This window comes from Schizosaccharomyces cryophilus, assembly GCF_000004155.1.
Source record: "Schizosaccharomyces cryophilus OY26 unplaced genomic scaffold supercont4.1, whole genome shotgun sequence".
Classification (NCBI taxonomy): Eukaryota; Fungi; Ascomycota; class Schizosaccharomycetes; order Schizosaccharomycetales; family Schizosaccharomycetaceae; genus Schizosaccharomyces; species Schizosaccharomyces cryophilus.
In genome coordinates, this window is record NW_013185624.1 from 124,557 (window position 1) to 135,741 (window position 11,185).

At 36.5% G+C, this 11,185-nt stretch overlaps 6 protein-coding genes and 3 non-coding genes across 9 annotated transcripts; 5 read left to right on the forward strand and 4 right to left on the reverse strand.

The window, feature by feature from the left end:
- Positions 1–239: 239 nt before the first annotated feature.
- Positions 240–312, reverse strand: SPOG_16106. The gene has a single exon. It is a non-coding gene; the product is annotated as a tRNA-Arg (tRNA).
- A 95-nt stretch (positions 313–407) lies between these two features.
- On the reverse strand, positions 408–1,716 carry SPOG_03636 (nitrilase). The gene has a single exon (XM_013165900.1). The coding sequence runs from the start codon at positions 1,275–1,277 to the stop codon at positions 465–467; it is 813 nt and encodes a 270-aa protein (XP_013021354.1). The 5' UTR covers positions 1,278–1,716; the 3' UTR covers positions 408–464.
- A 285-nt stretch (positions 1,717–2,001) lies between these two features.
- SPOG_03637 (RTA1 like protein) lies at positions 2,002–4,196 on the forward strand. The gene has a single exon (XM_013165901.1). The coding sequence runs from the start codon at positions 2,447–2,449 to the stop codon at positions 3,332–3,334; it is 888 nt and encodes a 295-aa protein (XP_013021355.1). The 5' UTR covers positions 2,002–2,446; the 3' UTR covers positions 3,335–4,196.
- A 296-nt stretch (positions 4,197–4,492) lies between these two features.
- On the forward strand, positions 4,493–4,607 carry SPOG_16107. The gene has a single exon (XR_001203049.1). It is a non-coding gene; the product is annotated as a 5S ribosomal RNA (ribosomal RNA).
- A 121-nt stretch (positions 4,608–4,728) lies between these two features.
- On the reverse strand, positions 4,729–5,422 carry SPOG_03638 (uncharacterized protein). The gene has a single exon (XM_013165902.1). The coding sequence runs from the start codon at positions 4,991–4,993 to the stop codon at positions 4,826–4,828; it is 168 nt and encodes a 55-aa protein (XP_013021356.1). The 5' UTR covers positions 4,994–5,422; the 3' UTR covers positions 4,729–4,825.
- A 222-nt stretch (positions 5,423–5,644) lies between these two features.
- SPOG_03639 (C4-dicarboxylate transporter/malic acid transporter) lies at positions 5,645–8,041 on the reverse strand. The gene is made up of 2 exons (XM_013165903.1): positions 6,329–8,041; positions 5,645–6,241 (listed from the first exon to the last, which is right to left on the reverse strand). Exon 1 carries the CDS (start codon positions 7,661–7,663, stop codon positions 6,458–6,460), a length of 1,206 nt encoding a protein of 401 aa, XP_013021357.1. The 5' UTR covers positions 7,664–8,041; the 3' UTR covers positions 5,645–6,241; positions 6,329–6,457.
- Positions 8,042–8,145: 104 nt separating this feature from the next.
- Positions 8,146–10,338, forward strand: SPOG_03640 (uncharacterized protein). Its single transcript, XM_013165904.1, has one exon. It carries the CDS (start codon positions 8,701–8,703, stop codon positions 9,580–9,582), a length of 882 nt encoding a protein of 293 aa, XP_013021358.1. The 5' UTR covers positions 8,146–8,700; the 3' UTR covers positions 9,583–10,338.
- A 102-nt stretch (positions 10,339–10,440) lies between these two features.
- On the forward strand, positions 10,441–10,555 carry SPOG_16108. Its single transcript, XR_001203050.1, has one exon. It is a non-coding gene; the product is annotated as a 5S ribosomal RNA (ribosomal RNA).
- A 403-nt stretch (positions 10,556–10,958) lies between these two features.
- SPOG_05692 (uncharacterized protein) lies at positions 10,959–11,180 on the forward strand (the record flags this gene model as incomplete). The annotated part of the gene is made up of 1 exon (XM_013166665.1): positions 10,959–11,180. The coding sequence occupies one exon, from the start codon at positions 10,959–10,961 to the stop codon at positions 11,178–11,180; it is 222 nt and encodes a 73-aa protein (XP_013022119.1).
- Positions 11,181–11,185: the final 5 nt, after the last annotated feature.

Here is an 11,185-nt window from a genome sequence, read left to right on the forward strand (position 1 = left end):
GATGATATATCTAGCATAAAGCAGCATCACTGTACTTGTATTCAACTAGTAAAATGTAAATATTTTCACTCCCAAAGGGAAAAGAATATACTGAGTCGGTGTTTGAAGGCTCCATGATTGCATGCATCATTAAACACTTTCATATATGATATTTTGTCTCCACGAGACATACTTCATTAGTATAACCTTCAAAAAAGGTTTCAAATGTATAATAGCAAAAAATCCGGTAAGGAAAGAATAGCTCCCGGCGGGACTCGAACCCGCAGTCCCTTGATTAGAAGTCAAATGCCCTAGCCATTAGGCCACGGGAGCGCAGTTGATGATATAGCGACATATGAGTAATTTATTAGATTTATAAAAGTTATATTACTGATACAATATTACAAAAATGCTTCAAAAGAAATGCTGCTCATTTTTATTGAGGTTACTTTACGAATTTATTGTATGATACGCTTCATAGGAAGCTAATTTGTTAGTCCCGTGTACAATTCTGGTTTACGATCATTGAAAAAGGTGTAGTATTCTCGTCGGAGACGCTTAGACTCATTCAAGTCCAACTCCGCAGTAATGTAGCCTTCAGTATCTTGGTCAAGACTCCTCAGGACCTTTCCTGTAGGACCGATGATTCGACTATGGCCGAAAAAAGCAAGACTTTTGTCTTTGCCTACGCGGTTTGCTGCTGCGATCGGTATACAATTATCCAAAGCTCTAGCACTCACTGCCAGATCCCAGTCATCCTCGTAGGGTTTCTCCCAATTGGATCTTATGACCAAAAAGTCTGCTCCTTGTAGCGAGTACATTCGAGCGGCCTCTGGAAATGCAGTATCCCAGCAAATCAAAATTCCCATTTTTCCAAAAGGAGTATTGAAAATGGGAAACTGTTTCCCATGGGAAAAGTACTCTCTTTCTAAATTAAACAAGTGGACCTTTTGATAGGTTCCACAGGCGTGTCCGTCGGGATTAACGTAGACACAGGAATTGAACAATCCTTTCCTTTCCTCACTTTGTCGTTCTGGGAATCCAAACACAATATGAACAGAGTATTGTTTTGCGACTTTGCACATAGACTGAATGGATACACTAGTCTCAGCGTATTCTGCTAGATCGATGAAAGCGTCCCCACACTCATATCCTGAGGTAGCCAACTCTGGAAAAATAATCATGTCGACTGCTTCTTTCCTCATAATCTCATCGACGAATGCGGTCATTTTGTTCACATTCGCTTTTACATCTCCAACTTTTGGAGCCATTTGAACGCAACAAACCCGAACAGACATAATCAACGTAAGCAGATTCAAGAATAAACCAAAGTTAAAAACAAGGCACGAAGGTGAAAAATCTCAATTAAAAATGTTTTTTACTAAATAATTTACTTTCTAGATCCATGAAGATAACAGCGCATGTCTACAGATATGCTAATAAAATACAGAATCAGATAAAAACTATTTCGCTTGTAATCATGAACAAAGGATCTTTAGACAAACAAAGCAAGATAGTACAAAAATATGCCTTGGTCGACAAAACGTCTCCGATTGTCCAATTCATATGCCGAAATCTTATCAAGCATCGATAATACACGAAATTGTTTTAGCTAAACGAAACAAAAAACTAAGCCTTGATTGAGCGAGCAGATTAGCTTTCTTTTGTATAATATTATGTATCTGGTTTCATGGGTGTTTATTACTGTAGTTAAATGCATCTTTCACATTTTATTATCATAGTTTTCTCGATTCGTTCTCCAAAGTGGACCGTCTCTCTATGAACAAAGTCTTTTGCATATGAACGTTTCTTAAAGATTACAATATCCTTCATAAATCTGATTCAGCTTTTGCAAGATTTTTTTAGTATGTAACCTCTTTTAGAAAATCATTATTATCAAAATAACAATAAAGAAGTTAAGAAACTCCTCGGTAAATTACTACCGAAAAAAAAAACTTCTAGCTAAAAACGAAATCTGAGGAGTAAGGAGCATGACGGAACTCCGAAAGTCTTTCCTTATAAGTGGGTTTTGTTCCGTCCATCTGCAACTATAGAGGGAAAGAGTAAACTTCTTCCTTAGTTGGGTTGAATTGGTATTACGCAGTTCCAACTTGAGTGGGAACTACTTTGACACGTTCTTTTAGTCTCTAATAACGGATCAGAAACGGAATCAGTCAGTTAGCTAATTGCAAACGTGCAGTTCGGCAAAATTTGCTTAATAAGCTTGACTGCTTCTCTTAAGTCGTCTTTCCTTTTTCAATTAAATTTAAGTATTTTTCGAAAGAAACACCATCTCCTCTCGTTTTTGTTTATTTCGATCATTCCGAAGTATTGACTCGTAATTATACCCATAATCGATACCCATAATCGATCTTTTTCAATATTTCTTCTTTATAATTCTTTCGCTTATTAATTTGAGCTTTCTACTCCTCTCCTTCTTGTGTGTATAATATAGTGAAACAAAAGAATGGCAGCATATGATAACGCGTTCGGTTACATTCCAGCTGGTTGGTTGGCAATTATCGCTGTCGTTTTCTTCAGTATTTCTTTCGTCCTTCTTATAGCGTCGTTGGTGATCTATCGGCACCTTTTAATTCTTGTTCCTATTATTGGAACAGCCGGTGAAATTGCTGGTTGGGCCTGTCGTATAAATGCTCATTACAATCCAAATAACTATGACGACTTTTTGGGTCAAATCATTTCCCTCATTATTTCACCCGTCTTTTATTCTGCTGAAGTGTATGTCTTGCTTTATCACTGGGTGATGCTTTATGGCCCTCGTTTTTCCCTTCTCAAGCCAAAGCTATATGCAATTCTTTTCATTACTTTTGACATTATCGCTCTCGTCTTACAAGCAGCTGGTGGTGGTATTGCCGGTGGTGCAAAAGAGGGTTCAAAAGAACAAGACAAGGGCTCCAACATTATGCTTGGTGGAATTTGCTTTCAACTCTTCAGCACTCTTTTGTTTTCGATTTTGGGATTATTTTTTGCTGCAGCGGTTTGCAAAGGTAAGCCTGTAAGACCTGGTCCCAGCATGACAGATACTCCTCGTTCTCGATCCAGAGATGCCTGCTTTGTAAGTTTATGTTTAGCAACTATAGCAATTCTCGCTCGTGCTATCTATCGCGTTGTAGAGCTTTCAGGAGGTTGGGGCGGTAGTGTCATCACTCACGAAGTATGGTTTGGTGTTTTCGACTTTATTCCAATGATTCTAGCATCCCTATTTCTAGTGCCGTCTATCTGTCCAGCACTTCAATCCAAATCTGGTGGTGCAAAAGAAAACGCCTCGATTCATCAAACTGATGTTTCGGATCAAGGCGAAAAGGGTTTATCTTCTTCTGATATAAATATTTAAATTTCTTCTTATATCCCCTTTTTATACCATGACTCGTCCAGCAAACAAAAAGTTTTGTTTAATTGATATCTAGTATATATATATATATATATATACTCCGATCACCTGATTTTTTAATAATTTAACAGCTGAGTATAAACTGGCCTGATTTTTTTTTAATTACTATGTATTAATTTACTTATTCCCCTAGAAGTTTTTTTTTATGAGACTATGACAGGGGCATCAATTTAGTCTCGTCAAGGTCATTTACGTACTCTGAATTAAAATATTCTTTCTTTTTCGAAGTCTATTACAGCTATCAAACGCTGCTTACAGGAATTAATAACACTAAACTAAATTTTTCTTTACTGCTAGTACCAGTTTAACCTCTTTATTTTGGGGATAGATTGAAAGTTATTAGTTTAGGTTGACACCCTACATGATATAATTTTAGCTTGCTTTTGTGGTTATTGTATGATTTTCCGAATGATTCTTACACAAGTTTGTCATCACATGTAAAAAGCTTTTCTCGAAACGAATTTTTCGTAGATTTCAAAGTTTAGAGGTGAACTTAGGCTATTTACAAACGAAAATGAACAATAACATGTGTTCCGAGATAAAATAATAAATATACATTTATGATTATGATTATTTTAGACCAATTTGTTGTTCCATATTTGAAACTTTTTATATTGCAACCAACTCCTAAGGACTATCAATTCAATTGCTTGTCTCTAAATTTGCGACCAAATTCTCTATATATTATTAAGATCAACTAAGGTAGAGAGGCTCTTTTTTATATCTTTGGAATTCCCTTTCTTAAATTAATCTACCTATTAGAAGCATATAGGTCTAAACGGAGTAATAACTATTAATTTTTGTTGACGACTCAATAGTACTAGATATATCTTTGTCTAGTCGTTCGTCTAGATTCATAGAGATCCCAAAGAAATACAAAAGTATAAAAAAAATATAGATCTTGGTAAACATCAATGCTATAGTTTTGCTTATTGAGCTTATGAGCAGCAAATACAAGATTATCAAACATGAATCCCAAAAGGGTTGATACAATAATTTTACAAGCTGTTAGATTAGGTAAACATGTCTTTTTAATGCATAAAATGGTAACATCACGACTACAAAAAGTATATATGGTCATCATTAAACTAATGAATGTCTACGGCCATACCTAGGCGAAAACACCAGTTCCCGTCCGATCACTGCAGTTAAGCGTCTGAGGGCCTCGTTAGTACTATGGTTGGAGACAACATGGGAATCCGGGGTGCTGTAGGCTCCTCCTCTTCTTTTTTCCTCTCACTTTTCACTTTTTTAACTCAATAATTATAAACAAATGGCATATATTATGAAGGAAAAAGATTACTAAATAAACAAATGGCTTTTAACATGAAAATTTACCATCCACAAAGAAGAACTTGTTATTGCAAATGATCGCCTTGGTATTAACTACAACTGCATTCGCATTCGTTTAAAAATAGTAGTAGAAACACCCTCTTAAGCTTCGCTTGTTTTAAAAACCGGAGGGGCAACAGAAGTTACGGTTTTAAATATTTGATGGGTAGTAACATTCGTAGTGTTTCCTTTGGCATCACCGTTATAAGGATAAGCAGTACTAATCCCCAATAGAGCCATCAAGAAAAGACTGATTAAAAAAATGCGCATTGTGTTTGAACTTGAAAAGTTTTTAATAAAAAACAAAAAAAAGCGAGGAACAGAGTAAGTAAGAAATTACTGAACACAGACAATTACAGTAAAATCCACGGATGCAACGAAGTAAGGAACCGTGGTCCTTCAGTCATTTATATATTCAAAAAGAGCGGTGAACATCGACTCCACCTTTTGTTTCATAAGTTCCGAGATTTCGTCAAAGCGTTTTTGCAAATAGAACTGGTCAAAATCACGAATGATAATCTTTCGATTTACGAACAAAGGCGCTTTGATGCTACAAAGCCGTCTGTCAATGATCAAAGTGAAAATACGTAATTGTTCTTAAGAATTGAAGGGGGTTGTTTTCCCCGTTGAGATGACTGAAAGAAAAATTCTTTGTTTCTTCTCTATGCTTAAATCGATTAAGTCACCTATGACGGATGCTATCAAGCTAAGCTATTCGTAAGCAAGAACTCATTAAATTCGAGCTGCTAGCCAACGGTGATTATAAGCACTGCATTGGAAGAAGAAGTGGATCATTACAATAATTATTTTGGGAATTCTTGCTGATGTTTCTTGTTTGATTTTCCAGGATTCATTACAGAGGCTAAATTAGAAGCTACTTCATTTACTTGAAGAAACAAAACACGGATAGGATACAAAATTTCTGCCGTGAATAACTGCCTTTACCATAAGCAAAGTCAAAATTGATTTTCTTTTGTTTTATCTAAGTCGGTATACAAAAAGATTATACGAAACGAGAACAGACGTGATTTAAGGAGCAAAAAAAAAAGGCAGCTCTAACGGTCCTGACTTGGAGTTCTCCACCTCCAACTGAGGGAGACGATTGCAGTATAAGAAAACAAGCTAAGGAACTTATGATTTGTTTTTCCGCAAAAGGTTATTTGAGTGCTGACAACTCAGGAAACAGCAGCAACCCTTTTGCTAACAATCAGTGAGAGGACAGTTAAACTCGTGTTAGTATTCCACTTATGGGTTTTATGAAACAGGCTTCCTTCTTTTGACACCACGGCATTGAGGATAAGCAGAGGAAATTCCCAGAAGTAACGTCAAAAGACAACGAATCGAGAATGTATGCATCATTTTCTTTTCATTCTTGAATTAAAACCTTTTGGAAGTTGTCGAATTAAGAAAAGATTTTGGTAAAAGAAGTCGCAAACTCCATTTGTCCGATCCATCCTTACGCTGTCCGGCCTGGCCCTTATATTAGCAATCGCATGCTTGTCTTAAAATGGATTCCCGCTATTTGATTAAATGTTAACATAGGAAAAGGTGCTGATCATTCAAGAATCTTGCAATGAATATCAATATCTTTATAAATTAACTTACTTCTTCTCCTTCTCATCATTAGCGAATCCGGACTTATGAAAGATGATTATGCTATATATTAGGGAGCACAGGCATGTCCTTGATCATTATAAATTTATTTCTTTTTTTCCGGTACGGAGTAGGACAACACTATGGTTTTACGGGAGAGGTTGAAGGGTTTATAATAACTTGACTATCATGCTTTATAGCAACGGGTAATGGAGAATCAAACTCCTTTCTAAGAAATTCCGAGATGAATTTTTCAATTCCCAAATAGGCACTTCCAAGGATACAGACGACGGTGATAAGAATGAACGCAACACCGTAAATGGCTCCTACAACACGAAAAAAGGTCAAATGGGCAACTTCGCCGAGTTTGGAGTTGGAAATGGACATGGTACCAAGAGGAAAAGTAGTGGCCCACCATACTACTGTAAACTTGTGTCTGAAGCCATGACTCAATACAGCAAAAATAGCTATAAAGGTGAGAAAATAAGCAAAGGATATCCAAAATAGCGACACAAGGCAAGAGACGATCACTACCGCATTTGTATAAACATCAATGGATGGAATATGCCGCAGATGAAGATCTCCATATACTCTAACGTTAAGAGCCTGCATGATGATTCCGAAAGCGCCTTGACCAAATACGCCGATCGGGATAAACTGGGTAAAAATTACGGGACTGGCTGGGTACTTGTAAAAAATCAACCTCCATAAAACGACAGTAACCATACAGAAACCGAGAGCAATTGCATTTGACCAACAAATATAGGATGCGACAATGTTGTTTAAGGCAAAGGTTGGGCTTATACGAGACGAAAAGGTTTGAAGGACAATGGAACCAGTAGAAGCAGCAACCGTCACAGGGACTACAGGAAGCATGATGTTTCCCAAAAGGGTAGAGAATTGAAAATTCGCTCGTTTAGTGAATAGGACGGAAAAGATGACCCATGAGGAATAAAAAGACATGGCGACACTAAAAATCCAAAGGATATAAATAAAATTGATCCAATTTTGTGGAGAAGAAGAACTACTGAGATAGCACAGCATGTTGATGCTACTTTCGAATCCGATGGTATAGCAGCCCAAGCACAATGAGTTGGCTATATTACTAAACGCTTGCTCTCTAGGGAGAAACGATCTGTAAAAGACATATTTGAGAAAAAAGATGATTGTATTGAGGAAAAAGGCTACTAAAGCACATCCAAACATAATGTATGAGCAGATGCGCAACCATTGTGAACTGTAAGGGAATTCATGCAAAACATTAGCAGAGAGGGCAGTTCCCATGATGGAAACCATCCATATGTTTTGATAATCCCGAATAAAGAATCTGTAAAATTTTGACTGCATGTTTATTCGACCCTTCTACAAAATCTGTAAAGTAAAAATTCAATTTAATGGAAAGCAAGGAGGACGTCAAAAATCGAAGTGAAAGTCCTCTTGCAAGTTTTGTTTCTGCTTCGCAAATACGATGAAAAAGTCGGTTGCATATACACTATTCGCTTCTTTCTTTAGAGAAATTTCCTTTGCAAATATAAGTTCGTTCGCTTGGATTTATCAGATTTAAATATCAGATGCATGACGTGCTTTCTTTGTAATAATTTCTGATCAAGTGAAGAGTATTCTTTAGAGGTAGAAATTTATTTATCCGAACTTTTATTGACAAAGTGTTGAAGCCATGATTCTAGACTTGTTTGATCTGATAAAGTATAAAGGGGTAAAACTAACTTCAGAAAATTGGGGTAAACAAACATAATGAAATAAACAATACAAGATTTGTATATGTTAAATTTATCAAAAAAGAAAAAGAAAAAAAAACAGTATGATCGAACATTTTAGTCTTTTTTTTTTCTACTTTTCTTCTCATTCTAAGCATATTGATGTCGATATGTTTTGCAACTTTTTCTAGTACATGCTAAAAATTACATTCCATTTGAATCTACAAGCGTTAAGCTCACTCCCTTAGCTTTTCTAACAACTTTTGTTATTGCGCTCAAGTCTCGCTATTTTAGTAAACAAAAAAGCTTTGAACCATGGGACTTGCTGTCCAATCTTCATATTGAAAGGTTTGATGAGTTCAACTAAAAATGATCTTTTCTCTATACCCTGGACCTTATAAGAGTCCAACATGACTTCCTCTCAATAGCCATTAACATAAACGGTGAGTTTACCACCTGCGACTGACATTGGCTTCCCCTCTCATACACACACCACCATTTTTCCATCTTACCCATACTCCTAATACAAATACACTCCATACTACACTGACGCTCACTTTCTTTTTCCTAACCTACACGATCTTTTGTGCTTGCATTCTCATAGTAGTTAATTTGAAACAAGATACTGAATTATCCTCACTTATTGCTGGCCAACTATTTTCCAGAACAATGTTGAAACAAATTGCACGAATATCTTTTTTGTTTTTCTTTTTCTGCAACAATGACCTTGCTTATGGTCTTGGAACTGAACAACGACAGAGCGGTTTGGATTCCATTGAATACAAATACAAAGGAAATGATCAACTCTTTCATACGCTATTTCAAGAGCCTATCTTTATCTACTCTACAAATCATTATTCCGAAGTTGCGAAAGCACTAGCAACACTAGAAACCTCTGTAAATGAATCAATGTACGGGGATGCTTGGTATTATTATCAATACATCAATTCAAACTCGTACCTGGACCCAAAAAACGTTGAGGACTTTGAGTGGATTTCTGATTTGAAGCCCATTTGCGAAGAAAGCGTGTATGAGTTTTGTGATCTTTTCGGGACTCTAAGTGAAAGTACGCGAAGCTTATTACTAAAAAACATTTACTTGACTTACCAACGTTTGTATTGTCCGAAACCTACTAAACTTCCTTATCGAGGTTCTTCCTTGAGAGAAAGACTCTCCTCAAACGGTATAATTGACTTTCAATATATCGGGGAAGACAGGCTTTTTAAGAAAATTTTAGAACCTGTTGCATATGAACAAGTGAACGAATACCAAGAGCAGAAAAAGGTTTTGAAAGAGTTGCATCAAGCTATTCAACAGAAACAATATGGCGAAGCATGGTGGTTATACCAGCGCGTTGTTTACGGATCAAATATGGACTATAGGGACATTTCCAGATTTGAATGGATTGCCGATTTGATACCTCTTTTAAAGAACACGGAATTTTCACTATGCCAAGTATTGGAAATCTTTGCTAATACAGTGGACAAAAAAGAACTGGAAATGGTTTATCGATACTACAAACTTTTTGTAGAAGATTTGCTTCATTCGTAATATCTTTGCATTCGTTTTTTTGTTATCTCGCTAGTCTAGTGTCTGAAGCCATTACTGAGTGTGCTTCATTTCGTCTACGAAAACGAGGATTCTTCTATGAAAATCAAAATCAATGTCGAAACCAGAAGATCCTTTTTTCTCGTTTCAACAGTCAGAAATCATAATTTTCCGTTTCTCGATACACTCTTCTAATTCTAAATCTAATTTTTGTCATTTTTTTGCTGTCCATTTGACAATAGTCAGAAAATCATCTCACAAAACTAAAAAAGAGAAAAAAAGGGACATGTGCGAAAGCCTTATTTCTGGCTCGTATATCGCTTCTGTCCTCTGTCTTCTTTGATGGTCACTATCATGCGAATCTAAATTGATGAAAATACTACAAGTGACTTTGTAGCATTCTTTTTAGTAGTGGATTCTTCAGTCCTTTCATGAAACACACAAGTACCTGCTTTACAGTTTACCTTTTTCCCAAGAGTTAAGCATGATTCCTCGCAATCTATCACCCGTGCACGATTGATCTAATCAAAACCAGGAGTTTATGCTCTATAAGAATAGTTAGTATTGGTGCATCAAGACACTAGGAGTATGATCATCGGCAGCACGAAATTTTGTTGTGGGAGAAAAATCAATTCTATGATTCAGGGCCATTCTCCCAACACGATTGGGTCGAAATAGATTTGTGTGATTCAAACTAGCAGTCGTTTTTGATACTAAAAAGAGCAAACGAATAAAAGAAGTATGAAGGAGATACGGAAATGTTTGTGTTTGTTATAGTTGCTTGAATTACTGAAATTGAAAAGTAGAAAAACTAAGACAGTTATTTCGTTTGGGTTTCACGTTGAAGCACATCAACTGTCTACGGCCACACCTAGGCGAAAACACCAGTTCCCGTCCGATCACTGCAGTTAAGCGTCTGAGGGCCTCGTTAGTACTATGGTTGGAGACAACATGGGAATCCGGGGTGCTGTAGGCTCCTCCTCTTCTTTTTTCCTCTCTTCACTTTTTTAACGCTTCTCTGACCGTTTATATGGAAGTCGCAGCATCTACTAATTTACAGAAACCTGCTCCAATCCATTGTTTATGTTTTTCATTTAACGAAAAGAAACGCAATTAGCAGAAGTTGTATAAGGATGTCTTTGATTATCGTTACAGTGCCAAATCTTATAGATAGTGGGGTACAGCAAATATGTACTAAACTTCATTTTGCAAAGTATCGTCACGTTTCACAAAAGAGAAAGAAATGCCTTTTCCCATCTCATCGTCGCATTCTCTTTTTGCACAAAACAAACCTCAATTGGAGCAAGAAAGAGAGCTACCTAATGCTAATATAAGGGAAAAACTGCTAAACTCGGATACATAAGACTTCATGTTCATTTATGAGTGAAAAGCGAGAATGGACGAACGAAGCTTGGAAAAATGACAATAACGTAGGAAAAATGAAACCCAACGACACCAATTTCTCTGAATACGACATTTTGAGGAAAAGCTCAGTTCAATTGGATTTGCCAAGTTACTCAGAAGTTTGTTATAACAGTGGAGATGACTTGGAGAAGGGTTTGTTTACACCTATTCCTCCTACCTATAAACACTTCAACTGAGTAAT

What these genes read in the sequence shown, in the direction of transcription:
- SPOG_03636 (XM_013165900.1), bottom strand. Translation starts at nt 1,277, where the DNA reads ATGTCTGTTCGGGTTTGTTGCGTTCAAATGGCTCCAAAAGTTGGAGAT.
- SPOG_03637 (XM_013165901.1), top strand. Translation starts at nt 2,447, where the DNA reads ATGGCAGCATATGATAACGCGTTCGGTTACATTCCAGCTGGTTGGTTG.
- SPOG_03638 (XM_013165902.1), bottom strand. Translation starts at nt 4,993, where the DNA reads ATGCGCATTTTTTTAATCAGTCTTTTCTTGATGGCTCTATTGGGGATT.
- SPOG_03639 (XM_013165903.1), bottom strand. Translation starts at nt 7,663, where the DNA reads ATGCAGTCAAAATTTTACAGATTCTTTATTCGGGATTATCAAAACATA.
- SPOG_03640 (XM_013165904.1), top strand. Translation starts at nt 8,701, where the DNA reads ATGTTGAAACAAATTGCACGAATATCTTTTTTGTTTTTCTTTTTCTGC.